The sequence below is a fragment of the Lutra lutra genome, chromosome 12 (assembly GCF_902655055.1).
Source record: "Lutra lutra chromosome 12, mLutLut1.2, whole genome shotgun sequence".
NCBI lineage: Eukaryota > Metazoa > Chordata > Mammalia > Carnivora > Mustelidae > Lutra > Lutra lutra.
In genome coordinates this window covers 52,977,598-53,003,941 of record NC_062289.1, presented here as the reverse complement: position 1 = coordinate 53,003,941, position 26,344 = coordinate 52,977,598, and the positions used below count along the sequence as shown (strand labels likewise).

The window sequence follows — 26,344 nt, the reverse complement described above, 5'->3', positions numbered from 1 at the left end:
ACTTAAAATATTTGGGGTTATATAGAATGGTATTTTCCAACCTTTTGTTATTCACAGCTTATAAAGAATATGATAGTACTTTTAAGCAGGCTGGAATAGATGGATGAGAATATGCTGACCAAATGCGCCAAGACAATCATTCCATGGGTTTACAGGATCAAGATCTTAGCTTCGTTATAACTCATTTGTAGCACTGTTCTTGTGAAGTCCCACATTTGAGTTAAAAATAAAAATAGATGAAGTAAAACATTATATATTTATCACAGGAATCTGTACAAAAAATCCACAATGTACATCCATCCATTTATCTATCTTTCTCTCTCTCTTCCTTCCTATCTCTATATCTATTTATATCCAGACAGTTTAATTAGGTCTCTTTGATTCTTGGCCGTGAGTGACTTTAAATAATCATGAAAGGGGCGCCTGGGTGGCTCAGTGGGTTAAAGCCTCTGCCTTCGGCTCAGGTCATGATCTCAGGCTCCTGGGATCAAGCCCCACGTTGGGCTCTCTGCTCCACAGGGAGCCTGCTTTCCCCTCTCTCTCTGCCTGCCTCTCTGCCTACTTGTGATCTCCGTCTGTCGAATAAATAAATAAAATCTTTAAAAAAAATTATGAAAGTTAAAATACTCAGAATAAAAACATCTTAGGTTAAGTTATAAAAATTATTATCTCAAACTAAATCAATCTGGAATAGTAAATGATGGCTAAAGTATCTCTCTCACCTCTTTAGCTTGCAATTATGGGGAAAAAATTCTCACAAGAAAAGTAGGGATATGAAAATTCTCTTGATAAATACCAATGAGGAAGACAGACTATTATAAAGTATTGATTTAACTGCATTACAAATATATTTTTTCAAAAAAATTTTATTTATATGTCAGAGAGCGAGAGTGAGCACACAAGGGAAGAGGCAGGCAGAGGGTGAAGCAGGTTCCCTGCTGAGCAAGGAGCTGATGTGGGACTCGATTCCAGGACCCTGGGATCATGACCTGAGCTGAAGGTAGATGCTTAACTAAATGAGCCAGCCAGGCATCCCTGCCTTACAAATATTGTTGTGATAAAAAATTAGTTTATGGCTTCTTGTCAACACGGAGAACAAATGTTCGGGGCCAAGTGTAAATTATTTAAAGGCTTGGTTTAGAGGAAATCTAATATATGTAATCAGAATTATTTGGAAAAAATAAGCTGATTTAAACAAATACTCCATATAATTATTATCTTTGACTTGACAGATGGTTAATATTATATAGACTAAGCATTAAATCAAATATCCTAAGGACTATCTACACAAATCCTATGTGAGACAGACACAATCTGTAAAATCCTATAAGAATAAAACTGAATTGGACAAATACCTAGAAAAATAGTACAATAGGTCCAGAGGATTATTCATTTTGTAAAGTGCCATCCAATGGCTCTGTGATTTATGAATACTTCTCTTTGCTTGCCTTCTGGCAGTATAGAAATATCAATCCATGTGTTATGGTATTTTTAATTTTACAGTTATGACTGATATGTGCTTATGAAAAACAAGGTTAGGAACTCACAGGATATAAACACACTTTCTTTAATTGGGCTTTTTCTTCCAAAGAATTGTAGTACTTTCATCTTTCCATCTTACTTTTTCAATCAGCTTAAGTTGCCAAGTGGTTTAGGAGGTGGTAGTAATAAGCAGACTGAAGCCAGGAGAGGTTTAAGAATCTGGCTTACTAATTACAAGGCAGAAGAGAATATATATTTATATCAGGTATCATATGTTTTTAGATTAGGTCCCTCTTGGCTTCAAAAAATCAGACAACAGAACATGTTAGAAGTTGTATTAGGCTGAATAATGGTTACCCAAACATATGAGATCCTAAATTTGTAAATATTTCTTTATTTGGAAAAGGGTTTTTTTGCAGATATTATTAAATATTTTGAGATGAGATTATCTCATCTCATTATTATGCCCTGGATTATCCAGTGGGTCCTAAATGACATCATAAATGTTCTTAAAAGATAGAGGCTGAGAGAAACAAACACAAAAAGAAGAGGAGACACACATACAGAGATAAGGCAATGTGAGGATAAAGGCAGAAATTGGAGTGACATGGCCAAAAGCTCAGGAATACCATCAGGAAACAGAAGCTGGAAGAGACAAGGAATGAATTCTCCCCTAGAGTCCTTGGAGGGAGCTTGGCCGTGCTAAATTTTGGACTTATGGCCTTTAGAACAAATTTCTATTGTTCTAATCTACCAATTTTGTGGTATTTTTCGATAGCAGCCTAAGAAAACTAATACATGCAGAAGGCATTGAAAACTTGGTGGCCTGCTATAGCCATTCATCATCAAAGAAAAAATTATTTGGATGACAAAGTTGTCTGTGTATGTGATAAACCCCAGGCAGGTCCCCATTCCAGTCTGAATGTCCTCTTTTAGCATTGGTTGTGCTTACCTACTCTAGAGATTTCTTCATCAAGACCATTCAGTTTCTGGTCAAGAATGGCTGAATGAGACTCCAAATTGCTCATGTATGCCTGATATTTTTGAACATCTGCTTGTAAGGAAGTTTTCAATTTTCTCAATGACTCCAGACGATTCTTTAAAAGAAAAAAAAAATCTAATTGATAACCATTCCTTTACTTGAAAATAACACAATATTATTTAAATTCATCTTAGAGAAAGGTATATTAGCATTTCCTATCCCTTTTAGAGGGAGCCAAAGAACTAAAAGGGAACTTTGCTGTTATGTTATTACCTAATTAAGAAGATGTACTTTTTGGGAAGTCAGTTTGGGATACAAAAAGTCAAGGGCCAGAATGAAAAAGCGAAACATTTAAAATCTGATGTTTTACAGAACAGTCTAGGCAATTCAGTAATATTAATACCCCAAATAAAATTAGGTATCTGGATATTATCATCTAGCTTTTAGAAAGCTCTTAGAATATAATACATTATATAAACACACTTATCGCCATTCCCTTTTCACTAACTAAATAACTCAGGGCTTATTATATTGTGCTCCCTAGAGGTGTAAAACATGGGGATCCTGTTCAAAAGATTTTTGGACTTATGTAAATAGGTAAGACTCTTTCATCATATTCCGAACACTATTAGTTCAAGACTGATAGATCACAAGGGAAAACAAAGCTCTAGAGATACCAAACATGTTTTCATGGAGAGTTCTGTCCTATGTAAAAAAAAAATTAACATTTAAGAAGGCTTTTTTTTTTTTTTGGATAAAGAAATAGCTGGTGTTCTCTAAGGAGATCCAAGAGTCCAAAACAGCTAAGTATATAAACCTATTCATGAAATAAGCATGTTTACTGACCGGTTCTTTTTCTCTTTCTTGTTCCAATCTTGCAATCTGTTCATTCAGTGCTTTGTTTTTTGCTGCTAATGATTCCAGCTTGGAAGCATCTACATTAAACAAATCCTCTGGAGAGAAAACCCCCAAACTTAGTAAGATCTCAATTCTGCCTAGAAACATTTATCCCCTGGGTCTTCACCATTGCTCTTTCCCTTATTTCCTTTTTGGTCTCTGCTCAAAATGCTACCAGTGAAGGATATCCTACCCTCTAAAATAGCAAACCTTTCCATTCACTACATCTTCTACCCTCTTACCTTGCTTCATTTTTGTTCTTGGAGTTACTACCCTTTGATTTATGGTTGTTAATTTGATTATTATCTCTAGTAGAGGTAATTTCATAGGACAGGGATTTTCTATCTCTTATTCATTACTGTATCCTCAGTGCCTAAGGTGACTTGCCCACTGTAGATATACAATAAATATTGTGTCAATAAATGAATTCACTAGATGCTTTTTATATTAGATCTCTATGAATTTTCCTCTTTTAAAATGAAACATCATTTACCTTGCTCCCTTTCTTATGCTGACAAGCTGAAACTGTCCTGTTATTTCAGGAAGATACATCCAATGGGAACATAGGGGAAATGCTTTCACCTTTTGTGCCAATAGTAGCAAGGTGATATTCTCCTGTTTTGATTGATTTCATTGAAGAAATAGTTTTACACATCTTAAATTTATCTGTTTTACCCACCATTCTACCATTTTACATTTAAGACTATTTCAATAAAGGAAAAAAGATTAAATTAATTCCTCTGGACCACTTTAGAGTTAGCTGGGAAATACTGAATTTCCCTAGGTTATAACAGAGTGGAAATATAATGAAGAATTTCTTTCATTGGAAATATAATGGTCCATTAACTGCCTGTCATACATTTTGAAGGGACCTTAAGACTTCTCACTAATTGGTAATTTCTCAAACAATAAAGCAAGAATATCATAGGAATAACACAGGAATAACCTTTGCTGTTTATTTTCTGTGTTCCTGGTAGTGTGTCTGATACTTTACATACATGGCCACTTAATCTTGCAAAACCTCATTAGACAGGTTAAGTAATTTGTTAAGGTCACGTAGCCAGGAAGAGGTTTGCCTCCAAAACTGGGATTCTTTCCTGCTTAACTATCACTTCTCTCCACCAAAGAAACAATAAAGACAAAAATTAGTAGGCATCCAAACACATTTAGAGTAGTTCACATAAACTGGGTGTGGTAAAATGAGCTACAACTCCACAAAAAGAGTTTAATACATGAGTAATAGCAGCACACTAGGAATGAGAACACTTACTCAGCTTTGACTGCAACTCTGCATTCATCTCTTCAAAACTGTCAGCCCCAGTCATGAAACTCTCATAGCATTTTATGGTGTAGTCCAAAAACAACTGATTGGGTTAAGCAGATTTAAAAACAAAGCTATTATTCTCTATTTAGTTTGTCTCATTTTTCTAAATGAAAATTTAAACTTGAATTAAAAAAAAAAAAAGTCAGGAATACTTAGCTATAAGAACTCCTATAAATGAGACACAAACCTAGGATCTATCATTAATTATGTTGCACAGATTTACTCAGTCTGCTACTTGTAATGTGTCTAAAAATAATAAAGAAAACTTAAATTTGGATAAAGGTGATACTTAGTAAACAGTAAAGAAACCATACATTCAGAATTTTGAGGTCAAAGAAAGAAGCTTATTAACAAATATAATTCAACATAAAATGCTCATTCATCTTTGTGCAATCAACCTTATGAAAAACTTAAATGAATTGATGATGTTAAGTCCAATTAAACTAAGTCTAGCTGTGAAAATCTGAATGAAGGCTATAGTTACATTGTTAACTTCAGTCTAAAAGAATGGGATGGTTAGTAGGTATTTAAATAGTAGAATATTAGCATTCTTAATATTTATCCAAGAGAAAGTAACACTATATTTTGCCATTATGAGGTGTTTTGGTCACTGAAGATGCATGCTTTGTTAGGAGGTGCGGATGGCTGATTAGAATTTTCCAAAGCCTATATGAAATAAATATCCCTCAAGACAAACCAATTCCCTTTGCGCTGATTCTTTGCTAATTAAACAACCTCCATATTACTTGGTTGATATGGAAAGGGTACCCTAAATAGGCAGTATGAGTATTCCTCTAACTAGAAAGGTATACCACTGATGATAAATTAATATATTTTCATTCTATTTCAGATCAGTTTCTTGTGAATTTGGTAACAGTGAATCAGTTTCTTTAAGCTTGGTCAATTTTGATTTTGCAGATATAAAAAAAATTAAATTTCTACAGTCAAATGCTCTGCTACTAACAAACTGAGTTTCTGGATCCACAAGGTGAGGCTCAGAATCTGGCGAAATTGTATACTTTGATGACCTTCTTTAAGATATTTTCAAATAATATTTTATACAGAGCAGTGCTTTAAAATTTCTAAAGTTCTGCTCTTGTATATTGTCATTTGAAATAACAGCTAAAATAGCAAGAATAACTTTTAATGGTTTAACCTTCAGGAAAAATGTTAAAAAATTTAATATTTAGTAAGTGTTGTATTTGGCTGCAAAACGAGGTACAGATAAATCTAGCCCAGGGCACATATTGCAACATGGGAGGAGAATTCTCTGGAGTAGGATCCAAGGCTTTCTAACTGATTCTCCAGCAGGGTTCATTGCTGAAGCAGTAAAAGGTATGGTTACTCTGTTTACAAAAAAAAAAAAAAGAAGTAATCATACCTCTTTGATCTATTTTTCCCAGGTAGTAATAAAAATTGAGACTAAAGTTTCTTGCCAGTTTCTTTTTATTGCAAATGCTCCAAAGAGTGTTGATTAGAATTAGCACAGAAAATAAGTTTTCTTTTTAGGGATCTGCATGGTGATTGATCTTTTACATGTGCTAGGGTACATTAATTTTAATCTTAATATTATAAATCTATTCCTTGGAGGTAGCATTTGCTTTATTCAGACACATACATTTGCTTATTTTAGGAAATAGGGTGAGGTTAGTTACATAGTTTAGGCTCCGGTAAAGTATGGATTGGGAACCAACTTGGACCATGTTTACTTTGATCTCAATCCCTTTTGGAAGTGGTAACTTGGATCTAAGTGGTAATACGCCTAACTAAAAAGGCCAAAACAAAACATAAACCCTACATGTAGTATTTTAAGACTCAAAGACTTATGTTTTCTATTGACAAAGAACTATATTAGACTTATGTTGCCAGTACTGCTACCTTCATTCTAAAAGGTAGACAAGGAAAGAAATGTTACATTTATATATAAGAAAATAACATGTTATGATTTAATTCCAATTTCCATGCTTTTCTACTTACTTACTTAACATTTAATTAATTACTTTTTAAAAAAGATTTATTTATTTTAGAGAGAGAGAGAGTGTGCGAGTGAGTACACAAGCATGTGGCCTCTCATGTGGGAGGAGGAGCAGAGGGGGAGGGAGAAAGTCTCAAGCCGAATCCAAGCTGGGCATGGAGCCAGCTGCGGGACTCGATCCCATGACCCTGAGATCATGACCTGAGCTGGACACTTAACCAAGTGCACCACCCAGGTGCCTCACTTAGTTAACATTTAAAATTTCTATGCCTACTTAATTTTAAGAAATTACAATGTGATTCCAAGAATAAATTTAAGATGAAAAAAATTCAATTTTAAAAGTTTTTCTGGAAGCAAAAAGACAAACTCTACAAAAGACTATATTAATTTTTTTAAAAAGATTTTTATTTATTTTTGGGAGAGACAGAGTAAGAGAGCATGAGTGGGGGGAGGAACAGAGAGAGAAGCAGAGCCCCCATTGAGCAGGAAGCCTGAGGTGGGGCTCCACCCCAGGACCCTGGGATCACGACCTGAGCCAAAGGCAGACAACTGACTGAACCAAAGGTAGACAACTGACTCAGCCACCTAGGTGCCTGACTGCATTAATTTCAATAGTGACACAGTTAAAATACCAAGATAACTAAGGTTTGTGTTAATGTAAGGTACCTTATTATGCATAATTCCATCTTCAGTTTCTTCTCCCCAAGGCTGTCCGTCATCAAATAAAGGTGAGCTTTCTTTCATGGCATTATGTAACTAGTAAGTACACAAGCAACATATTTAAGTTGATGAAATGTGAGAAAAACACATAGCTTTCATGTTTTGTAACATTTGTTTTAGTGTCACTTTTAGAAGCATTTACATTATTGCTGGGCTGAAAGTCTCTAGAGAGATCATATTATTGAGCATTAAAATGTAATCCTTTTGCTATTTTAGTAACTTAATCCATTAGAATTAGAAAAGGATGGATTCCATATTTACTTCTATAAAATATGCTGATGTTTCTACTACTAATTCATTGAGAGCATGTATACACGTTTTGATGCCACTCTGAGAATCTAAAAAAAAGGCTCCCACGTTAAAGGTGAACCAAAAAGGATTATTCTTCTTTTATATGAACTCAAATTTGGTGCTTAAATGTTATCTACAGACTCCTTCAGTATGTATAAATATGAACTTCAGATTGATCACAATATGAAATATTCAGAAATGCAACTGTTAAAGCTTAAAAGTGATAAGAGATAATACATTATAGCAAAACAGATGTTTATAATAGTAAGCCAAAAGGAAAATGGCTAAGGGTTTTTAAGGCAAAGAAATTCCATTTTGGAACACCTATTTTTATAAATTGTTTTAAAAATACAACCTTCCAAACATGAAAAAAATCACTAGAAAATGTAAATGAAATTGCTATGAAATGTAAACTTATAAATGTGTATCTAGTATAATGCACAGTAAGGTTCTAAGAGAAGTACCATGCATTAGGAATGAAAAAGGAATGTGGTTTCTACTAAAAATATTTCATTAATTTTTCTTATCCTAGGACTTACATATCAGATTCCTAAGTTCTTAACCCAGAGTTGCTTGCCATATCTACTTCTATCCTATTCCAAAGACACTCATATAAGACTTTTTTGTACATCTAAGGTGAAGGCAGGCAAACTCTAATAACTCATCTTTTATGACTTCTTCCCTTGACAAGCCTCAATAATCAGATTTTTAAAAATTTATTTATTTTTAAAGATTTTATTTATTCGTTTGAGAAAGATAGACGGAGAAAGAGAGAGAGCACAAGCAGGGGGAGAGGCAGAGGGAGAAGCAGACTCCCGCTGAGCTGGGAGCTCAACATGGGGCTTGATCCCAGGACCTGGAGATCATGACCTGAGCCGAAGGCAGATGCTTAACCATCTGAGTCACCCAGGAACCCCACAGTGAGATTTAACTAAGTCTGAAAGACATGTAGGGCAGAGCCCAAGATGAAGAACAGAATCTTCTACCTTGTTATCAGGGTAGATAAGTGTTTCTGTTGCTTTGTCAAAGGTCCATGTGAAAATTCTCGATACTCCATTAAGTTAAAAAAAGACCCTTACAGAGGGACAAACAACTCACCAGGAACTATATAAAACATTACTACAAGAATTAAAAGTTCTTCCGAACTGAGGAGATTTGGTTGAAACAGTTTCAACCTGAAACTCTATAGAAATAACCAGAAATGTGGATTTGAGTAATATTTTTTCAGTAAAAGGTGATTATTTTCCAGTATACCACTTCTCTATATAGTGAAATATGAGAGAGGAGAAAAGAACTCGGAAAGCCTGAGCCTGCCCCTCTGCCCAAGTAGGGGAGTTAATCCATAGCTCCACCCACTGCTCAGTGTAGCTCTTAGCTCTACCCGACCAGAAAGCCTGTCTAGACTCCTGAAATCCTTCTCAGCTCAGAAATACCTGAGCTAAGAGCCTGGAAGTTAGAAGTGATCATCCACTGAGCAAAGCTAGGGACCTCATTTGGACAGTAAACTTGGGGCATGGGTGGCTTTAAGTCAAGACCACAAAGAGCAACTAGAGCCTGTTCTCCTGCTCTGCTGAGGCAGAAGAACTAATTTACAACCTTAACCATGGCTAGTATAGCTTCTGGCTCTGTCCAAGCTGGAAACCTAGCTGGAGCATCTGGAAAACTGCCTGGCTCAGGAGCTGGTGAAGAGAGCTCGGTTGGGGCTTTGATCATCCGCAGAGGAAAGTCAGCAACCTCATCTGGCCAGAGTCTAGAGCACAGGTTTGCCTCTTTAGCTTCCCAAGAAGAATCTTGCCAGCCTTGGGTCTGTTTTCTTCCTCCACTCTGTTAGGGAATCTGATCCATAGCCCTGTCCACTGCTAAATACAAACTCCAACCTTGTTAACCAGAAAAACGTACCAGAGCTCATGGGAATCTCAATAGCCTCCCCTCTAGCCCCAGTTACAGCAATTGAATGGAGAACCTGCTCAGTGGCTCTGTTTCTGCAGACCCAAGACAACAGCCCTGTTATTCGGGGAGCTAAGCATGCAATTCTCTCTGAGTTGATTCCCAAAAAGCTTTGCTGGCTGAGGCTTGATCAGAAACACCAGTAGGAAAGGGAAGATAATTTATGGTGCTATCCAAAGCTGAATACAGTCTCCAGTGCCACCTGACCAGAAAACCTAACCAGAACACCTGGGAATATGGCAGAGAACCAAGCCACCAGTCTTTTCCTACTGTAGAGTAGCACTTCCCCTTCTCCCCTAACTTCACAGCTTGGGCAGTGACCTTGCCCCAAAATAGACCCTGATATAAGCCCCACCTAACCAAGTACATTATACATCTAGATACATCTAAAAACCCAATCCGAGCTGACTGGTAAAGAACTGTCTCTAAAAGAGAACCTGTCAAATGTGGAAGAAGAGACCACTTACTCAAATGTGCAGGTATCATCATAAAGAATCAAGGATCATGAAAAATAAGGTAAACATGACATTACCAAAGGAAAACTAATAAAGCTCCAATAACTGAACCTACAGAAATGGAGATCTATGAACTAATTCAGAATAATCCTCTCAAAAATATTTACTAAGGTATAAGAACACACAGCCAACTAAACAAAATTAGAAAAACAATGTATGAACAAAACAAGAAATTCAATGAAGAAACAGACACTATTAAAAAAAAAAATCAAATGAGAGCTGAAAAAAAAGGCTGATCTAAAGAATTAAACAGAGAGCTTCAAAAGCAAAGTCAACCATGCAAAAGAAGGAATCAGTGGACTAGAGGACAGGATATTTGAAATTATCCACTCACATAAACAGAAAGAAAAAAGAATGAAAAAGAGAAAAAAGTGTATGGGACTTATGGATCATCAAATGATATAATATCTGCATTATGGGAATCTCAAAAGGAGAAGAGAAAGAGAAGGGCACTGAAAGTATAAAGCAACAAAGACTTTAAACAATAAGAGATAAAAGTATAAAGTATAAAAAGCCAAAGCAGGTACTCCATGAGGTCTTGCATCACTGTGGAAATGCTATCTCCTAACCACTTATGAATAACATAAGCTGCTTAGTGAAACAAGGGTAAAGCATTCCATTGACAAGAGGAGTATTTGGTAGTGGGAAAAGAGAGGTAGTTATCCAATGTCCATGGATATCACTGAAGAGAAACAGATTGAATGCACAGACATTATACATAAAGTTCAATAAAATGTGAGTTGTATTAATGGACTGTGTCATTGGATTTCTACTCTTATCTTGACAATGGTGGTGCGCAAAGTACTGAGATGTCTTCTAGGTCAAAATCCAACCACCCAGTGCCTGCCTGTAGTTTGTCAAGGGATTTCAATTGCCAAGAGAATGTCAGGAGGACAGTGTTAGTTTTAGGGATTTTAGCACTAAGGACAGGAAACTCAGAAACTATAAAAGGAAGAAAAAAAAACTATAAAAGGAAGAGACTGAACTAGACTAGATAACAATTTGTATTTCTCAATAGTGAAAATACATCACATAAATCAAAAGGGAAAAAATATCTGTACCATATCCAAATGAGCTAATTACTCTTATCTGACTGTTTTTGATGTTCAAAATGGTGTTCCTATAAATCAACGAGAAAAGTGGCAAAAGACACAAATAGGCAGTTGTAATAAGTGTGAAATATGTTCAAATTGAGAAGAAAAATTGCAAATATGAAAAAAATCATGTTTTCACTCATTCGTTTAAAATATTGATAAATATAAGCAGTTTTATAAAGGTTAAAATTAACAGAAGCAAAAAAAATATATACATAAAATACGGCAAAAAAGTCCACAAGAAATAGCAATGACAAACCATACAAAAAGACAATTGCTTTTATAACATATATATATTAAGCTATTTTTTTCACCTTTCAAATGGTAAAGATTTTAAAAGAATGATGTGGATGCCATGGGAAAAGGCATATGCTCACATTGTTGAGGAGTTTTTAACTGGTGCAAGTTTTCTGCAGAGAAATTTGTCAATATACATCAAAAGTTGAAAGAAAAAAACCCCACATACTTTGCATAGCAAAAATGCATCTTTAAAACTATAGCCCAAGGAAATGTTTTAAATTGTTGTCTCTGAGTTGTGGGATTATGGGTATATCACTTTCTGTGTATTTCTGTATTTTCCAAAATTTTTTGCAATGAATATGAATTTTAATTAATAAAGGGGGAAAAAAAACAAAGTTATGTTATGTATATAATGGGGGAAATAATTTCCTACTTTTTTTTTTTTTTTAAGCTTTAAAACCTCATGAAAACAAATAATTTCCATGCCAGTGTGGTAATTCCTTACTCTCACCTCTAGAAGCATTTATTAAGAGTCTGAAGAACTTAAAAGCAAATGTGCTTTGGAAAATGAAAATAGTTGCAAACTTTGAGATAACTGGCAAAAGACATAGAGAAATAACACTATCATAAGGAAAAAAAAAATCTTTCCTACATATACATTTTAAAATGAAAAACCAAATACCTTGATGCAGTCTATCAGCCAAACCAAGGCTGCCACAATGTGTGGCCATGTATGAGGGGCACCCACTGTATACATGGAGCTTTTGGATAATGCAAAAGGATACCTATGAAAAATTAGAAAAAAATTAGAAAAAAAAAATAGAGACCAACAATGTTAATTTTGTGAAAATAAGGCTAAATTTGGCAAGAAGTTACATTAGAAAAATTCCACATTATACCCACAGTCTTGACTTATTTAGAAGATATTTATTAAGGTTTCATCCTTGGTCATCTTATTCTGAAATGAGATTCTGAAATGAGATTTCAGAATCTCATTGATTTCTTCTCTGCAGATTATTTCACGCATGTATACCTAACACTGTAGAACTTGATTTATAACCAGTATGCTGGACTTCTCTCCTAAAAGATTTTTTGTTCTCTCAAATTCAATGTACTCCAAATAAGCTACATGTGTATACTCTTAATCTTCAAATCCATTCCTTCCCGTGTTTACTCTACACAGCCATTCTTGACTTTACCCACCCCATTTTCTCCAGGCCTCCTATCCTGTCTTTTTTGCTTCTATAAAATCTGTGTTATCCAGCCCATCCTATTTATTCCTCATCATCTCAGTATTTGGAAGGCCTTATGAACTATCTTCTACAGTTCTGCAATAACCTTCAAACAGTGGTTTTTCTTGCCTTTTAAATTTATCCTAAGATATACTGCTCACAGTGATCTTAAAATATATGATTTTTCTAACTCAGAATCTTTACAAATCAATTGAGTCTGATTCTTCTTTGTGTTTCAACAATCTTTCTAGGCTAATAAATATAACATACAAACCCAAGATCTTTAAAGATTCTTGGAACCTCTTCTTCAAACTTTGTGTCAGGAAGTTCATACGAAGGGCACAAGAAGCCATAAAGAAAAGTGAAGATCTTTAGGAAGTCTTTAACAGAAGGAGCTTGTAGAGATTTCATGGATACGCTATACGCATAACCATTTTCTGTAAGAAACTACAAAAATTTTTATGAAACATCAAACACTATAATAGAAAAATTACTGGGAAATACTTAAGAGAATATAAAATACCTCACAGAGTTGTCGAATGCACTGCTGAATGAATGCTTTGTCATTAAGTGGTCGTGGGTCCTTGATTTTTTCAGAACTGGAAAATATACCAAATTGACTATTCCGGGATCCATGTCCACTAGTTCTGGGAACATAAACAGCCAAAATACAATCAAAAGTATTTCTGGCAGTGGTCAAGTCTAAATTATTTAAAGGTGATCTTGCATTTTCCTAGCAGCAACAACATCAAAGTTCAATTCTTTTATTCAAAGTAGAAAAAAAGGGCAAATCATGATAAGTATAAAATGAGATGGGAAGAAAAATGCACTGTGGTGCTTTGCATTCCTAACACCATCACCTAAGAATGTGCATTTTGAGTCCACTAGATCTTCTGTAAAACCATTCTCCAAGTTTATTCAGTAATCCCAGTCCTTTCGCCATCCTTTTTAGCCTTTCATGATTGCTCCTTCACTCTTAACCCCTTCATTTGCCATCATTTCTTGTGGGAAAATTGCTTTTGAGATGTTAAAATAGGTGGTGTATGCGTTTTCTCTTGACTATTTTTGTGTCATGCAATACTATGTATCTGATTGTTATTTACCATAAATTTACATGGTGCAACTTTTTAGTCATTAAAGGATGCAACATTTATGTTCCATTCTAAGCCTCCCCCACAAAACAAAATTTTATATTTTTATAATGGTTCCTTTTGCCTAACTTTGTAGCCTGATTTCGCTAACAACTGTAGCTTATTAAATACCCTTAGAATAATAATTTTCTTTATTGAACATATGCCACAAAACTGAGATGCAATGAACATTGGTGTAATATTTGAACTCTGGTCATCAGAGATCTATTTCTCCCTGCAGGTTTGCTTACTGCTTTCAACTTTTCTCCTGCCAAAGCTCTAAAAGTTCTTTAGCTTGGGCCCTCTCATTCCACAGCCCAGATTAGCTATTTTTTCCCCTGAGAATTTGCTAATTTGAGAACCACTTTTCTACATACTGTTATTACTTATTTTTTTTCTTTTTACCAAAAGGAGTACATGTATAGACTCAGCTGTTACTCTACACAAAACTGCACTATTAGACATCTTTTTAAGTTAAAAGAGAATACCCTAGCCAATCAAAATACTGTAACATTTAATTTATAGCTTAAGAGCACAAGGCCTAGAACCAGAGTTTGTGGTTTCAAATTCTTCCTCTTGTTTCTAGTTGTATGATCCTAAATAAATTACTTAATCTCTCTGTGCTTCAATTTCCCTTTCTATAAAATGGATACAATAACAGTATCTATTTACAGGGCAGTTCTGAGGATTGATTAAAAGAGTAAGTACAGACAAAATACTTAAAACAATGTCTGGCTCAGAAAATGTTAGATTTTATAATAATTACCATTATCTCTGAAGTTCACCACTGAGGGAAAAGTTACAATACAAAAATGTCTTAAGATTCTTCATCAACTGGAATGAATACCAGAAAGAGCTTAATTTGGTTTCAAGGCAAAGACTTTTGTAATGTAACAAACATTTCATCTCTGAATATTTTCAAAACAACTGAACAGGTTTGCCTTAAAACTGTTATATTTGGTTTTGGTGAGATAAAAGAACAGATTATTTTTTCAGTTTTGGGGTTTATCATTTCTTAAAAAATAGATCAATTTTATTGAGTTGTAATTTGCTTAGAGTAAAATGTATCTGTTTAAAGTGTCCAGTATGATGAGGTTTGACAACGTATACACACATGTAATCCTGCCACAATGAAGATATGAAGATATTGAACATTTTCATCATTGCAAAAGTTTTTTTTACTCTTTAACAATCAAGACTTGCCCTACCCTCAGCATAGGCAACCACTGATCTACACTAAACAGTGGTTCTCAAAGTGTGATCTCGGAGATCTGAGAAGTCAAAGCTATTTTCATACTGAAAAACTAAGATGGTACTTGTCCCTTTCATTCTCATTTTCTCATGAGTGTACTCTGGAGTTTTCCAGAGGTTGGCTATATGATGAATGATATTTTAACAATGTGGAAGCTGATATGAGAAGCTAGCGATCTTCTATTTAGCCAGACATTAAAGAGATTTGGAAAGATGTAAAACAACATCACTTTTCTTACTGAATAGTTTTGTATTTGGAAAAAAATATATACTTATGATATTTTTGTTAACATGTAAGGGGTTATTATTATTTTACATTCAATGAATGCATAATTAAAACCTTTTCAGTTTTAATATCTAATATGATTAATATCCGTGAATACAGCCCATAAAATAAAAAGCTCTTTGGAATCTTAATATTTAAGAGTATAAAAAAGCCTGGGCCTAAAATGTTGAACTAGATGATGGTTCCCCCCAATTTAAAAATGCTATACTATCTGAAAGCTAGGTATAGAATTTTTAATCTATTCACTTATAACATGAAATAGTGGTCTGAATGTGCTGATAGATCTCTTAGCACTATCTAAAACAGATATAACCATTTCATCATTTAAAACAGAAGAAAGCTAGCTTATAACTTTCTTTTGTAAGTGATCATGCCATCCAATTTTTTAAAAATCCCTTCATTAAAAATAATAAAAAATATCATTACCTTTTACCAAACACAGAGACTTTTCTTTCAGATGTGGGTTTGTTTATATTCAACTTTCCAAAGGTTGGTTTCTCTTTGCTTTAACAAAATGAAAAAGACAAACTTTAAAAAATAAATATAAAAAAATTAGTTTAAGAAATTTTTGGAAATATGTTGGAACTAGCACCTCTTTTCCGTTGCCTATAAAAATAATTCAGAATAATGAAAAAAAATATATTTTTTAAGATTTTATTTATTTGACAGAGAGACATAGCAAAAGAGAGAACACAAACAGGGGGAGTAGCAGAAGCAGGCTTCCCACGGAGCAAGGAGCCCAATGTGGGCTCGATCCTGGGATCATGACCTGAGATGAAGGCAGACACTTAATGACTGAGCCACCCAGGGGCCCAGAATCATGAAAATTTTTAGTAGCAATCATAGCTGTTAAAAATGGTATAGGCTAATAACATGCACAAGTACTAATGCTAAAATGTTAAGAAGAAAGTAGAAAAAACCATTATCTACATTCTCATTTCAGTCATTTTAACGTATGTCCATTTATGGATAACCTCAAAGGAAAAGAATTTAAAAATGGGTATCTTCAATCATAGGATGATAGCTACATTTAACATTTTTCTTTTAAGGCCTATTGTATCAGAATGCAACTACACCTAAGAACATACATTATGTAAATAACAAACCCAAAACATTACCAGTGACAGCTGTTTAGTTTTCAATATAATTCCAGGCATAAATCTTTTAGTGTACATAATGTGTAATAATACAAAAGAATTCTGATTTCAGAAGTTAAAGATACAAATAATTCAAATTTCTAAAAGTAGCTGAGGCTTATACAATGTAAACCTAAGTAATTTAAGTACAGTTAGCAAGTAACTTGTACCTTGGTATCACAGGGTTGATAAAGCCCTCAGTGGCTTACAAACAGCCTTTTAATTAGAACAAACTTAAAGAGAAAAACTTGTTTATGATAGTATAATTATATACCACTTTCCAGTGTATACTGAGAAAACAGTTTGGAGAAGTGGTTCTGTAGGCTCTTCTAAACTGCAGCTTATCATCAAGCAAATAAGTAATAACTCTGGTAATTTTGCTAGTTGGATATACTTCAATAAATTCAAAGTTCTAGCAATAAGCTTGAATTAAGCAGGTCTAGAATAAAGGAGGAAAATAAGAAAAAATGCTGAAAGGGAATTAACAGTCCTTTTTAGGAGTTGCTGGGCAAAGGTTGTAGCTTTGGAATTTTAAGGAACAAATGAGATAAAACACACTTAATAATATGCCAATTTTTAGCCTTCATTAACCCAAATTAGGTACCAATGTGAACAAACAAGATTCATCAGAACATCATAGTATACTTTTATATTAATCATCTTCACAGTTTTTTTTGTCAAAGGCAGGCACGAGGACTTACGTTTGAGGGGTATGGAGGCCTTGTTTATTGAGATCCTGAGACCTTAACTCCTGCATGGAGAGTCGGCCAGCACCACCGGTGGAAACTGAACTGCGCTTCATGCTTACCACCTGCATTCATGAATGAATTCAGTATTAAAAAATCTTTCCAGACACAGATGCTTCATTAAGCACCAGCTGTTATCTTCATCCCCAAACAGAAAGCAACCAAGCATTGTTTCTCCAGGATAATCTTTCCCTGGGCCCTCTTGTTCATATAACGCCAAGTCCTCATTTGCAGGGAGTATGTATTTAACTTCTTTTAAAAATATTCAACACACACGAATATTTACTAACTGCCTACCATGTACACCCGAGTGTGCAAGACAATTGAAATGACACAATGATAAATAAGGTTTAATTCCTGCCTTGACACATCTATGGTAATTAAAGCCTTGAAGCCTAATCCAGATCACCTTACTGCTGTTGGCTGCACCTTTTCATTGGGAAAGTCAGAGGCTACCTGACAAGAACTACCTCAAGATGTTTCCTCGGGGCGCCTGGGTGGCTCAGTGGGTTAAAGCCTCTGCTTTCGGCTCAGGTCATGATCCCAGTGTCCTGGGATTGAGCCCCGAATTGGGCTCTCTGCTCAGCAGGGAGCCTGCTTCTTCCTCTCTCTCTCTCACTGCCTCCCTCTCTGCCTACTTGTGATCTCTGTCAAATTAAAAAAAAAAAAATGTTTCCTTTACTTTGGTCTTAGAGAATACAGCTGTTCTGCTTTCTTTTCCTAATCTCCATCTCTCTTGCTCTGTCTTTAACCCACTGCTTCCCATTTATATTTAATTAGTGCCCCTCTTACTTCAATCTCCCTCCCAACAAGGATCAATTATCTGGTCCACAAAATGGTCTACAGGCTGCTTCTTATTTCTCAGAAAATTAACATTTCCTTCATCTCTACTGAAGCAGTTGTCTCCTAGAATACTCATGATTGCAAATCTTTTGATCCTACCTCATCTCTGTGGCATTAGACACTATACACCTAGATTTCTCAGGTCCTGTCTTAATTTCCAGCGCTGTGGACATTTGTGGTTATCCTGTCACTTCTCTAGGCTCTCCTTTGTTTTTTAAACTGAGTACACTCTTTCCATCTTGTTCTGCCACCTATTTCTTTCACATCTTTATGCATTTCTGCTATGCATTCAAATTTCCCACTCACCTACATGTACATTCCAAATCTTCACTTAAAATGTAATTTAAGATTAAGACTTCCCGGGCGCCTGGGTGGCTCAGTGGGTTAAGCCACTGCCTACGGCTCAGGTCATGATCTCAGGATCGTGGGATCGAGTCCCGCATCGGGCTCTCTGCTCAGCAGGGAGCCTGCTTCCCTCTCTCTCTCTCTGCCTACCTCTCCGTCTACTTGTGATTTCTCTCTGTCAAATAAATAAACAAAATCTAAAAAAAAAAAAAAAAAGGAAAGATTAAGACTTCCCTACACACCCACTAGGACGTTACACCAGTATCTCAAACGCAACACCTCAAACAGTTCTTCGTCGAGTCCCTCCTCTCCCTGCTCCCATCAGTTCTTCCCCTTCCCTCCCTCCAGAGTCTCTGCTCCCCACCAGAGTGCCCTTAGGTCTCCCTCTTCTCCCCTGGAAGTCACCGTCAGTTGAAATTTATTGGACTCCGGGAAACTTGCTCCCCGTACAGACTCGGCCCGGAGGTTTCTCACAATGGCAGACACCAAAACGTTGCTCCTCAGGGCCTCTAAATCTAAGCTGTCAGCTCCATCGCTTTCTCCCTTAGAACAGTTCTGGCGGCACAAAATTAACTCAAAGTCATTAATTACCTTTCTTCCAGTTTCGTGACACAACCCAGGGACCGAATTCCTGTAACCTGTGCAACTATTCACCGGGCAGTCCAACAGCCGCCGAAACACCCAACTCCACCCTCCACCCGCCGTCGCAGTTCGAATTTTAAAATCTCCGCTTGGCGTCTACGTCAACACGTACGTCGAACGCGTGCACAACTCTTCCGCGCCGCTGCCCGTCGCGGGAGTTGTGCGTATTGCGGGCCGCCTGCCCCCTCGGTCGGCACACTGGCGTCTCTGGTAAGTGCAAGCGTACCCTACAAAGTCTGGTCCGATTTCTAAAGTTAGCGCTGAAGACCTGGGCGCTCTAGGTCTCTGAGAAGCGGATGGAGAGCTCCAAATCGTCCTGGAAACGCTTTTTCCGTACAGCAACATGGCAGCGCCCGTTGGCTCCTAGAAAAATTTCTTTCCTTTGCTATGAAAGTGGCGTCTTTCATGACCACTCTTTAAAGGGTTGCTTCTTTCATGATGCAAGTCTGGGAGACGTCGTGCAGTTTTTCTGACAGGGGATGCGGTGAGGTAGGAGATAGTGACTGCTGAGGGTGGGTGTCACCGGCTTCGAGGATCTAGCGGGTGTGGCTCCGCGGCCGCTAAGGATCGGGTTCGCAGTTTGCTCGCGAGGGTTTCATGGTCCTCTAGTGGTGGCCAGAGAGTAAAGCTATGAGGAACCCAACGGGGTAGAAGGTGGGTTTGGGAGTGAAGGGGAGAGGTAGAAGAGAAAGGATTTAAGCACCGTAGTGTACTTTGCTAAAATAGAACTTCCCTGCTTCCCTGAGTTTAAACTCAGAGACATGTACTGCCCAATACCGGGAGAGTGGTGGCGGTGGGAGAAAAGCTTTGAGCCGGAGTCCGCATACTGATTCTTGGAGATTTGCGGTTAACTAATTGTAATATTGGGCATGTCATCTTTTCTGAGTTTCAGTCTTCTTGACTAAATTTCTTCCTCTCACTAGCCATTACATTACCGCAAGTGGTGACTCTGAAGGGAGGACCAATACCAGGATTACCATCACTAATAGCATTTGTTTGAGCAGTTGCTGTGTGTCAGGCACTGGGCAGCACTTAGATTATCTCATTTAGTTCTCTAAATTGCCTTCTGAGACATAAAAAATGGATGAATTTGAGACTCGGTGAGATTAAATAACTTGTCCATGGTCACACTGATGACACTACATGGAGTTAGAAGTTTGGATCTAAATGCTCTCTTACTAGCTGTAGTGTTAAAACACTTATTCTGTCCTCCTCTTAAGTTCTTCATTATACTACATTTAGTAGGCAATACCCAGAACTTTACCCTTTTTTTTTTTTTTTTTTTTGTAAAAAGGAGGTTTTGAAAAAACATAGTTGCTGAAGGAGGACTGCTCCTCCTGTTCTCCTGAAGGAGAACCAATAACCTTGCAATTTTGTTAGGGTTTGGTACTTCTGATATCTGTTAAAATTGAATTGTGCTCTGCCTAGACCAGTCTTTCATTTTGTTTTTCGCACTCCTATGGTAGCAGTGGTTAAGTGTGGCAGTGTTGATGGGCTGACTTGTTATGGCAAATGTGCTTTGAAAAAACAAGGACTGATCTGCTAACAACTCCTCTGGAAATTATGTGACCTCTCTAGGTTTATCTCAGTAAAAAGGGTGAATTCACATAGGTAATATTCTTTGTTTTGACAGAACACTCTCATCTTTAAGAATTGAGTGACTTCGTGACTTGGAGGATGTGGACCTAGTGGCTGGATTCAAGGACGAACAGTAGGTTGTATGGAGGGCCCAGGAGGATTCAGTTGGGATCCCAGAAATAAGATCATGTTTTAATGCTCTTTTGCTAAATTGGCTGAAAAGTTTGAATTATCAACCCTGTAATTAAAAGTTTATATTAAAACATTGCATTTTTCCTTAACATATCATGAATCTCAAATTCTCTTTTGTGTATATGTTAAGTTTATGTACATGCACATAAAATTACCTGTGTATGGGAAGTATATTTTTATTGAAATGCGGGACATTTAAGAAGTTAATCCGGAAAATTGGGTTTTACATCTAGACCCTCATACTTCCAGAGTTTTTTTTTTTTTTTTTTTCCTTTCTTTTTTAAGAGAAGAGAATGTCAGTGGTGCATCAGCTGTCTCCAGGATGGTTATTAGATCATCTTTCTTTTGTTAACAACATAAACTACCAACTTCACCAACATCATGAGCCTTGTTTCAGTAAAAATGAACCCACTTCATCTGCCCACTTTGATCCTCTTCAAAAGGATTCTTTGATGTCTTTGGGAGCCTCTGCTACATTTAGTGCTTTTGACTCTACCACTAAGCCAGATAATGATGCCAGAGGAAATTGTAAAATCGTCATACAGAGATATGTTTTTCGATCTGAGCTATTTAATGTCACCAAACCTTATATAACCCCAACTGTTCACAAAGAATGCCGACCAAGGAATGAGAAGGAAGATCCAATGGATGGTGTTAAAGAAGAAAACTGCATTTCTATTGGGAAGGTAGAAAGTTTTAATACATTTTTATTTTTCTACAGAACATGCAGAAGAAGTTTATTATTCCAATATCTTAAATATCTTACAACTTACTAAGTCTGAAAAACAATCCATAAAGCATAGGAAGGTTTTAGTTATAGCCAATGTAATTTTTTTAAACCTTTATTTACATATTTATTTGACACAGAGAAAGAGATCACAAGCAGACAGAGAGGCAGGCAGAGACAGAGAGAGGGGGAAGCAGGCTCCCCGCTGAGCAGAGAGCCTAAGGCAGGGCTTGATCCTGGGACTCTGGGATCATGATCTGAGCTGAAGGCAGAGGCTTTAACACACTGAGCCACTCAGGCGCCCCAAGGCAATGTAATTTTTAACTCTTTCCTAATGTTCTACCATTCTTGGAAGACCAAATTTGCATATTTCAAAAGTAAGCAAAGTTTGCTCAAAAGTGAATGCTCTGTAAATTAAAACAACAAAAACAAAAAGCCCTTTCTGCTAGTCATTTGTATTAATGGCATATTTTTAAAACTGTTTTTGTTCAACAATGTGCTGCTTTGTCTGCAAAATCCCAAAGCAGTTTATGGATTTTGGGAGATTCTTAGAGACCTTTCCAATGGGGATAAGTTCATATAATGAAGTTTGCAGGAAGGGTGATATTTCATAAAGTTTTTAATAATAAAAGTAGAAAGCTACTATAGAAAATTGTGTATGTTCTTAAAGCATATGTATTTGTATATACACTGATGCAGTCTTTTGATGCAGTTTCAAGAATGCTATACTCAAGATCAAATTAATTATGCTTTAATACTTTTTATGTTTCTGAAGAGTTCAGAGGTGATTATACAAAGTCCATTTCAGATAGATTATATTAACATTTTCTTTGATAGAGTAGGAGTAACTTTATTACTCACCCACAAATATTTGAGATCTTTCTGTGTGCTGTTTTACGTACAGGGATGAAACAAGATAAACAAAGTTAGTACCTTCATGGATCTTATAACTGAGATCCATGAAGAAAGATATTAAATAAGAAAGCATGTTGAGAATTAGAATAAGGAAAGTAATAGGGGTAATTTATTACATTGTTCTCGTTTCCTGAAATAGGACTTTTAATATTCTTGTAATTTCTTCTGTCTTTCTTTTCCTTTGGACAAATATTTATTGACCATTTGCTGTGTGTCAGGCATAGGAAAGAAAATATATAATGTCTGAGATTTCAGTGAAATATTACATGGATTATCAATACTATTACTAATACAGAAAAATAATAAGCATTTGCACTTCACTAAGTATGGGCATCTTTTAATGTTTTCACTATTATGTTGGATAAGTTTCTCATTTTAATATGGAAAAATGTAGATGAGTGTATGTAATGAATATCTTCACAAAAACTTACCTTAATTCTGATATGCTAAGGCAAACTGTTCAATTAGCTTAGTCTTTAGTTCATTTATTTATTTAGCCAGGAAACATTTATTGTTAGCCTGCTGGGATTATGGTACCATGTATACTCATGTTTCAGCAATAAGAGGTATGAAGTCCCTGCTCTATTTTGCACTGTCTTACATGTTCTTTTCTGTGGAGTTGTTAGATACAGAACGATGTTAGTATATCTGATTTATACCTAGCCCTCAGATCAGTCATAAAGAGCAATTGAAAATGCAAGGGATTTTTAAAATGATAGTATATGAATAGTTCCTTTCCTCATAAATGAAGTTGAGAATTGTGTGATATATATCAGCTGATAGATGACACTAGTAATATACACAGTGTCACAGTTTTCTTGTGTTCCATGGATGTCTGTGCTACATTTATCATTGGTACTAGTTCTTATTAATAGCAGATACAGGTTAGGTGACCTTATATCATTCATTAAGTTTGTAGTAATAACAATAATAATTAATAATAACAATACATAGTAATTTTTTTATTTGGGAAAGCTTATTTCCTTAGTCCATATGCTTTTCACTGATTTTGACCTTCCTTGTCGATTAACCTCTTAAAGACTAAGATACACACTATGGAAAATGTGATAACAAAGATATACTAATATATTTCAAAATATCAATATTGTGATAGATGGCAACATAATTTTGTCTCTGTAATTTACTCTTTAGAAGCGTAAAAGATGTGTCGTTTTCAATCAAGGTGAATTGGATGCTATGGAATATCATACAAAGGTAGGTGTGAAATATTCATTGATGACATTGGAAGATTAATGTGAAGTAGTATAAATAACAATATAAATAAGGATGTTCTTAAAAATTAAGCCATTGTTTTGATCAAAGTTAGAATTTAATAGTGGAGTGATTTATTTTTACTTTTATAGTAATAAACAGTCCAATTTTTCTTAAAAAAATTTTTTTTTTTTAAGATTTTATTTAGTTATTTGACAGACAGAGATCACAAGTAGGCAGAGAGGCAGGCAGAGAGAGAGAGGAAGGGAAGCAGGCACCCTGCTGAGCAGAGAGCCCGATGCAGGGCTCGATCCCAGGACCCTGAGACCATGACCTGAGCCGAAGGCAGAGGCCTAACCCACTGAGCCACCCAGGCACCCCAATTTTTCTTAAAATTTTATATACTTCTATTAGTTTTACTATTTAACACAAGTAAACTTATACTATATTGGTTAAGTTTAGAAATTTGATAAGTTTTAAAGTCTCTTGTCCATAGGTAAGATGACTTAAGATAGTTGCAGAAGAAAGCATGAACGATGTGAAGGAGGTATTTTTAGAGCATAACGATAAAGGGGACCTAGTAAAGAAATGAGAGGAAGCAGAGGGCAATCCAGTATTTTAAGCTTTAACTCTCTTGATTGAAATGGGAAAATTGGGGTTGGAATTTGGCTTAGGAGGGATGATAGTAAATGCAGTCTTGGACATGTTGAGTTAATTTGATGATAGGACCCAAGATTTTTTCTCTTTTGTGTAGGAAGATATACATAATAAAATCTGCTGTTTTACCATTTTTAGATGTGTAATTCAGTGGCATTAAGTATATTCACAATATTGTGCCATAATCACCATGCAACCATCTCCAGAACTTTTTCATCATCCCACATAGAATCTACGCTGGTTAAATAGCTCCCCATTTTCCTCTTCCCACAGCCCTTAGTAACCTCTATTCTACTTTCTGTATTTTGCATTTGCCTATTATAGGTGTATAAGTGGAATCATATATTCATCCTTTTGTTTCTAATTTATTTCACTTAGCATAATGTCTTCAAGGTTCATTCCAGTATCAGAATTTCATTCTGTTTTAAGACTAAGTAGTATTTCATTGTATGTCTGCACTTCATTTTTTTTTATCCATTCATTTGTTCATGTACATTTGGGTTCTTTCCATCTTTTGGCTGTTGTGAATAATGCTGCTATGAATATTTGGTGTATAAGTATCTGTTTAAGTCTTGCTTTCAATTATTTTCGGTATATACCTAGATGAGAATTGCTGGATCACATAGTAACTTTATGTTTAACTTTTTGAGGAACTGCCAAACTCTTTTCCACAGCAGTTGCATCTCATCTAGGTATATACCTAGATGAGAATTGCTGGATCACATAGTAACTTTATGTTTAACTTTTTGAGGAACTGCCAAACTCTTTTCCACAGCAGTTGCATCCTACCAGCAGTGCACAAGGGTTCCAGTTCCTGCATACTCTAATACTTGTAATTTTCTGTTTGCTTTTTCAAAAGTAAAAGCCATCCTAATAGGTGTAGAGTGATATCTCCTTGTGGTTTTCATTAACACATTGGATTTTATGTGTATTGAGGAAGCTGAATACACAAGTGCTAAATCTTTCAATATCAAAAGTTTGCTGTAGTTTGTTAATTTTCAAAGTATTTCTATTGCCTGGAAATGTCACTTGCAAGATTAAACTGCAGAAGTATGCAAAAATCCAGGGTATGATATAAGAAAGATTAATAATTTTAAGATGTTAAATGAAATTAGAGAATAGAGGGGCGCCTGGGTGCCTCAGTGGGTTAAAGCCTCTGCCTTCGGCTTGGGTCATGATCCCAGGGTCCTGGGATCGAGCCCCACATCAGGCTCTCTGTTCAGCAGGGAGCCTGCTTCCTCCTCTCTCTCTCTCTGCCTGCCTCTCTGCCTACTTGTGATCTCTGTCTGTCAAATAAATAACTAAATAAAATCTTTAAAAAAAAAATTAGAGAATAGAATTTCTTGAATTCATGTATGTATTCAGATCGCTAAATACTTTTGACTATTTTTTTTAAAGATTTTTATTTATTTATTTGACAGAGAGAGATCACAAGTAGATGGAGAGGCAGGCAGAGAGAGAGAGAGGGAAGCAGGATCCCTGCCGAGCAGAGAACCCGATGCGGGACTCGATCCCAGGACCCTAAGATCATGACCTGAGCTGAAGGCAGCAGCTTAACCCACTGAGCCACCCAGGCGCCCAATACTTTTGACTATTAATGATAACTATAAATTGGGAAACATTCATGTGCTGCAGAATAGAATCAAATCCTTCAGTCGTAGAACAGAATATTTATAAAATCAACTTTAGAACTCTTTTAGCTTCAGTAGCAAATTGGAATAAAAGTATATGGCCATTTTATTGTCAGTTAACAATTTTATAGGGATTAGAGTCTATTGGCAGTAATGGAATATTTGAAGTTGGTACGAGGACTGTTAATAGACAAGATATATAGATGACTTTAAGGAACATATATTAAGGAAAAGCCTGTAGTAGAACTTGTCTTATTTTCTTTACTGAATGAATCTATCTGTGCCCCTCCCTTTCTTCTTATCTAATTCACTTATTCATTTATACATTTATTCCCTCACTCAGTAAGTGCATTA

At 35.9% G+C, this 26,344-nt stretch overlaps 2 protein-coding genes across 9 annotated transcripts in view; one reads left to right on the top strand and one right to left on the bottom strand.

Moving 5' to 3' along the window:
* Positions 1 to 19,156, bottom strand: part of NDC80 (NDC80 kinetochore complex component) — a 48,986-nt gene extending 29,830 nt beyond the window's left edge. The window contains exons 1-10 of one of the 2 annotated variants that reach the window (XM_047698150.1): positions 19,028 to 19,156; positions 17,204 to 17,313; positions 15,793 to 15,870; positions 13,223 to 13,346; positions 12,974 to 13,146; positions 12,150 to 12,252; positions 7,327 to 7,416; positions 4,632 to 4,725; positions 3,311 to 3,417; positions 2,435 to 2,579 (exon numbers count right to left, since the gene is read on the bottom strand). In XM_047698150.1, the coding sequence (XP_047554106.1) occupies positions 2,435 to 2,579; positions 3,311 to 3,417; positions 4,632 to 4,725; positions 7,327 to 7,416; positions 12,150 to 12,252; positions 12,974 to 13,146; positions 13,223 to 13,346; positions 15,793 to 15,870; positions 17,204 to 17,304 (1,015 nt within the window). In that variant the 5' untranslated portion in view covers positions 17,305 to 17,313; positions 19,028 to 19,156. Of the gene's footprint in view, positions 1 to 2,434; positions 2,580 to 3,310; positions 3,418 to 4,631; positions 4,726 to 7,326; positions 7,417 to 12,149; positions 12,253 to 12,973; positions 13,147 to 13,222; positions 13,347 to 15,792; positions 15,871 to 17,203; positions 17,316 to 19,027 lie in introns of both variants that reach the window. The other variant, XM_047698151.1, reaches the window with a different exon arrangement.
* A 68-nt stretch (positions 19,157 to 19,224) lies between these two features.
* The window catches only part of METTL4 (methyltransferase 4, N6-adenosine), a 42,786-nt gene continuing 35,666 nt past the window's right edge, over positions 19,225 to 26,344 (top strand). For 3 of the 7 annotated variants that reach the window (XM_047698222.1, XM_047698217.1, XM_047698224.1), the window contains exons 1-4: positions 19,225 to 19,288; positions 20,712 to 20,789; positions 21,134 to 21,534; positions 23,643 to 23,705. In XM_047698222.1, coding sequence (XP_047554178.1) covers positions 21,142 to 21,534; positions 23,643 to 23,705 — 456 coding nt within the window. In that variant the 5' untranslated portion in view covers positions 19,225 to 19,288; positions 20,712 to 20,789; positions 21,134 to 21,141. Of the gene's footprint in view, positions 19,289 to 19,338; positions 19,568 to 19,597; positions 19,733 to 20,711; positions 20,794 to 21,133; positions 21,535 to 23,642; positions 23,706 to 26,344 lie in introns of those variants that run through there. The other 4 variants (XM_047698220.1, XM_047698221.1, XM_047698219.1 and 1 more) reach the window with 4 other exon arrangements.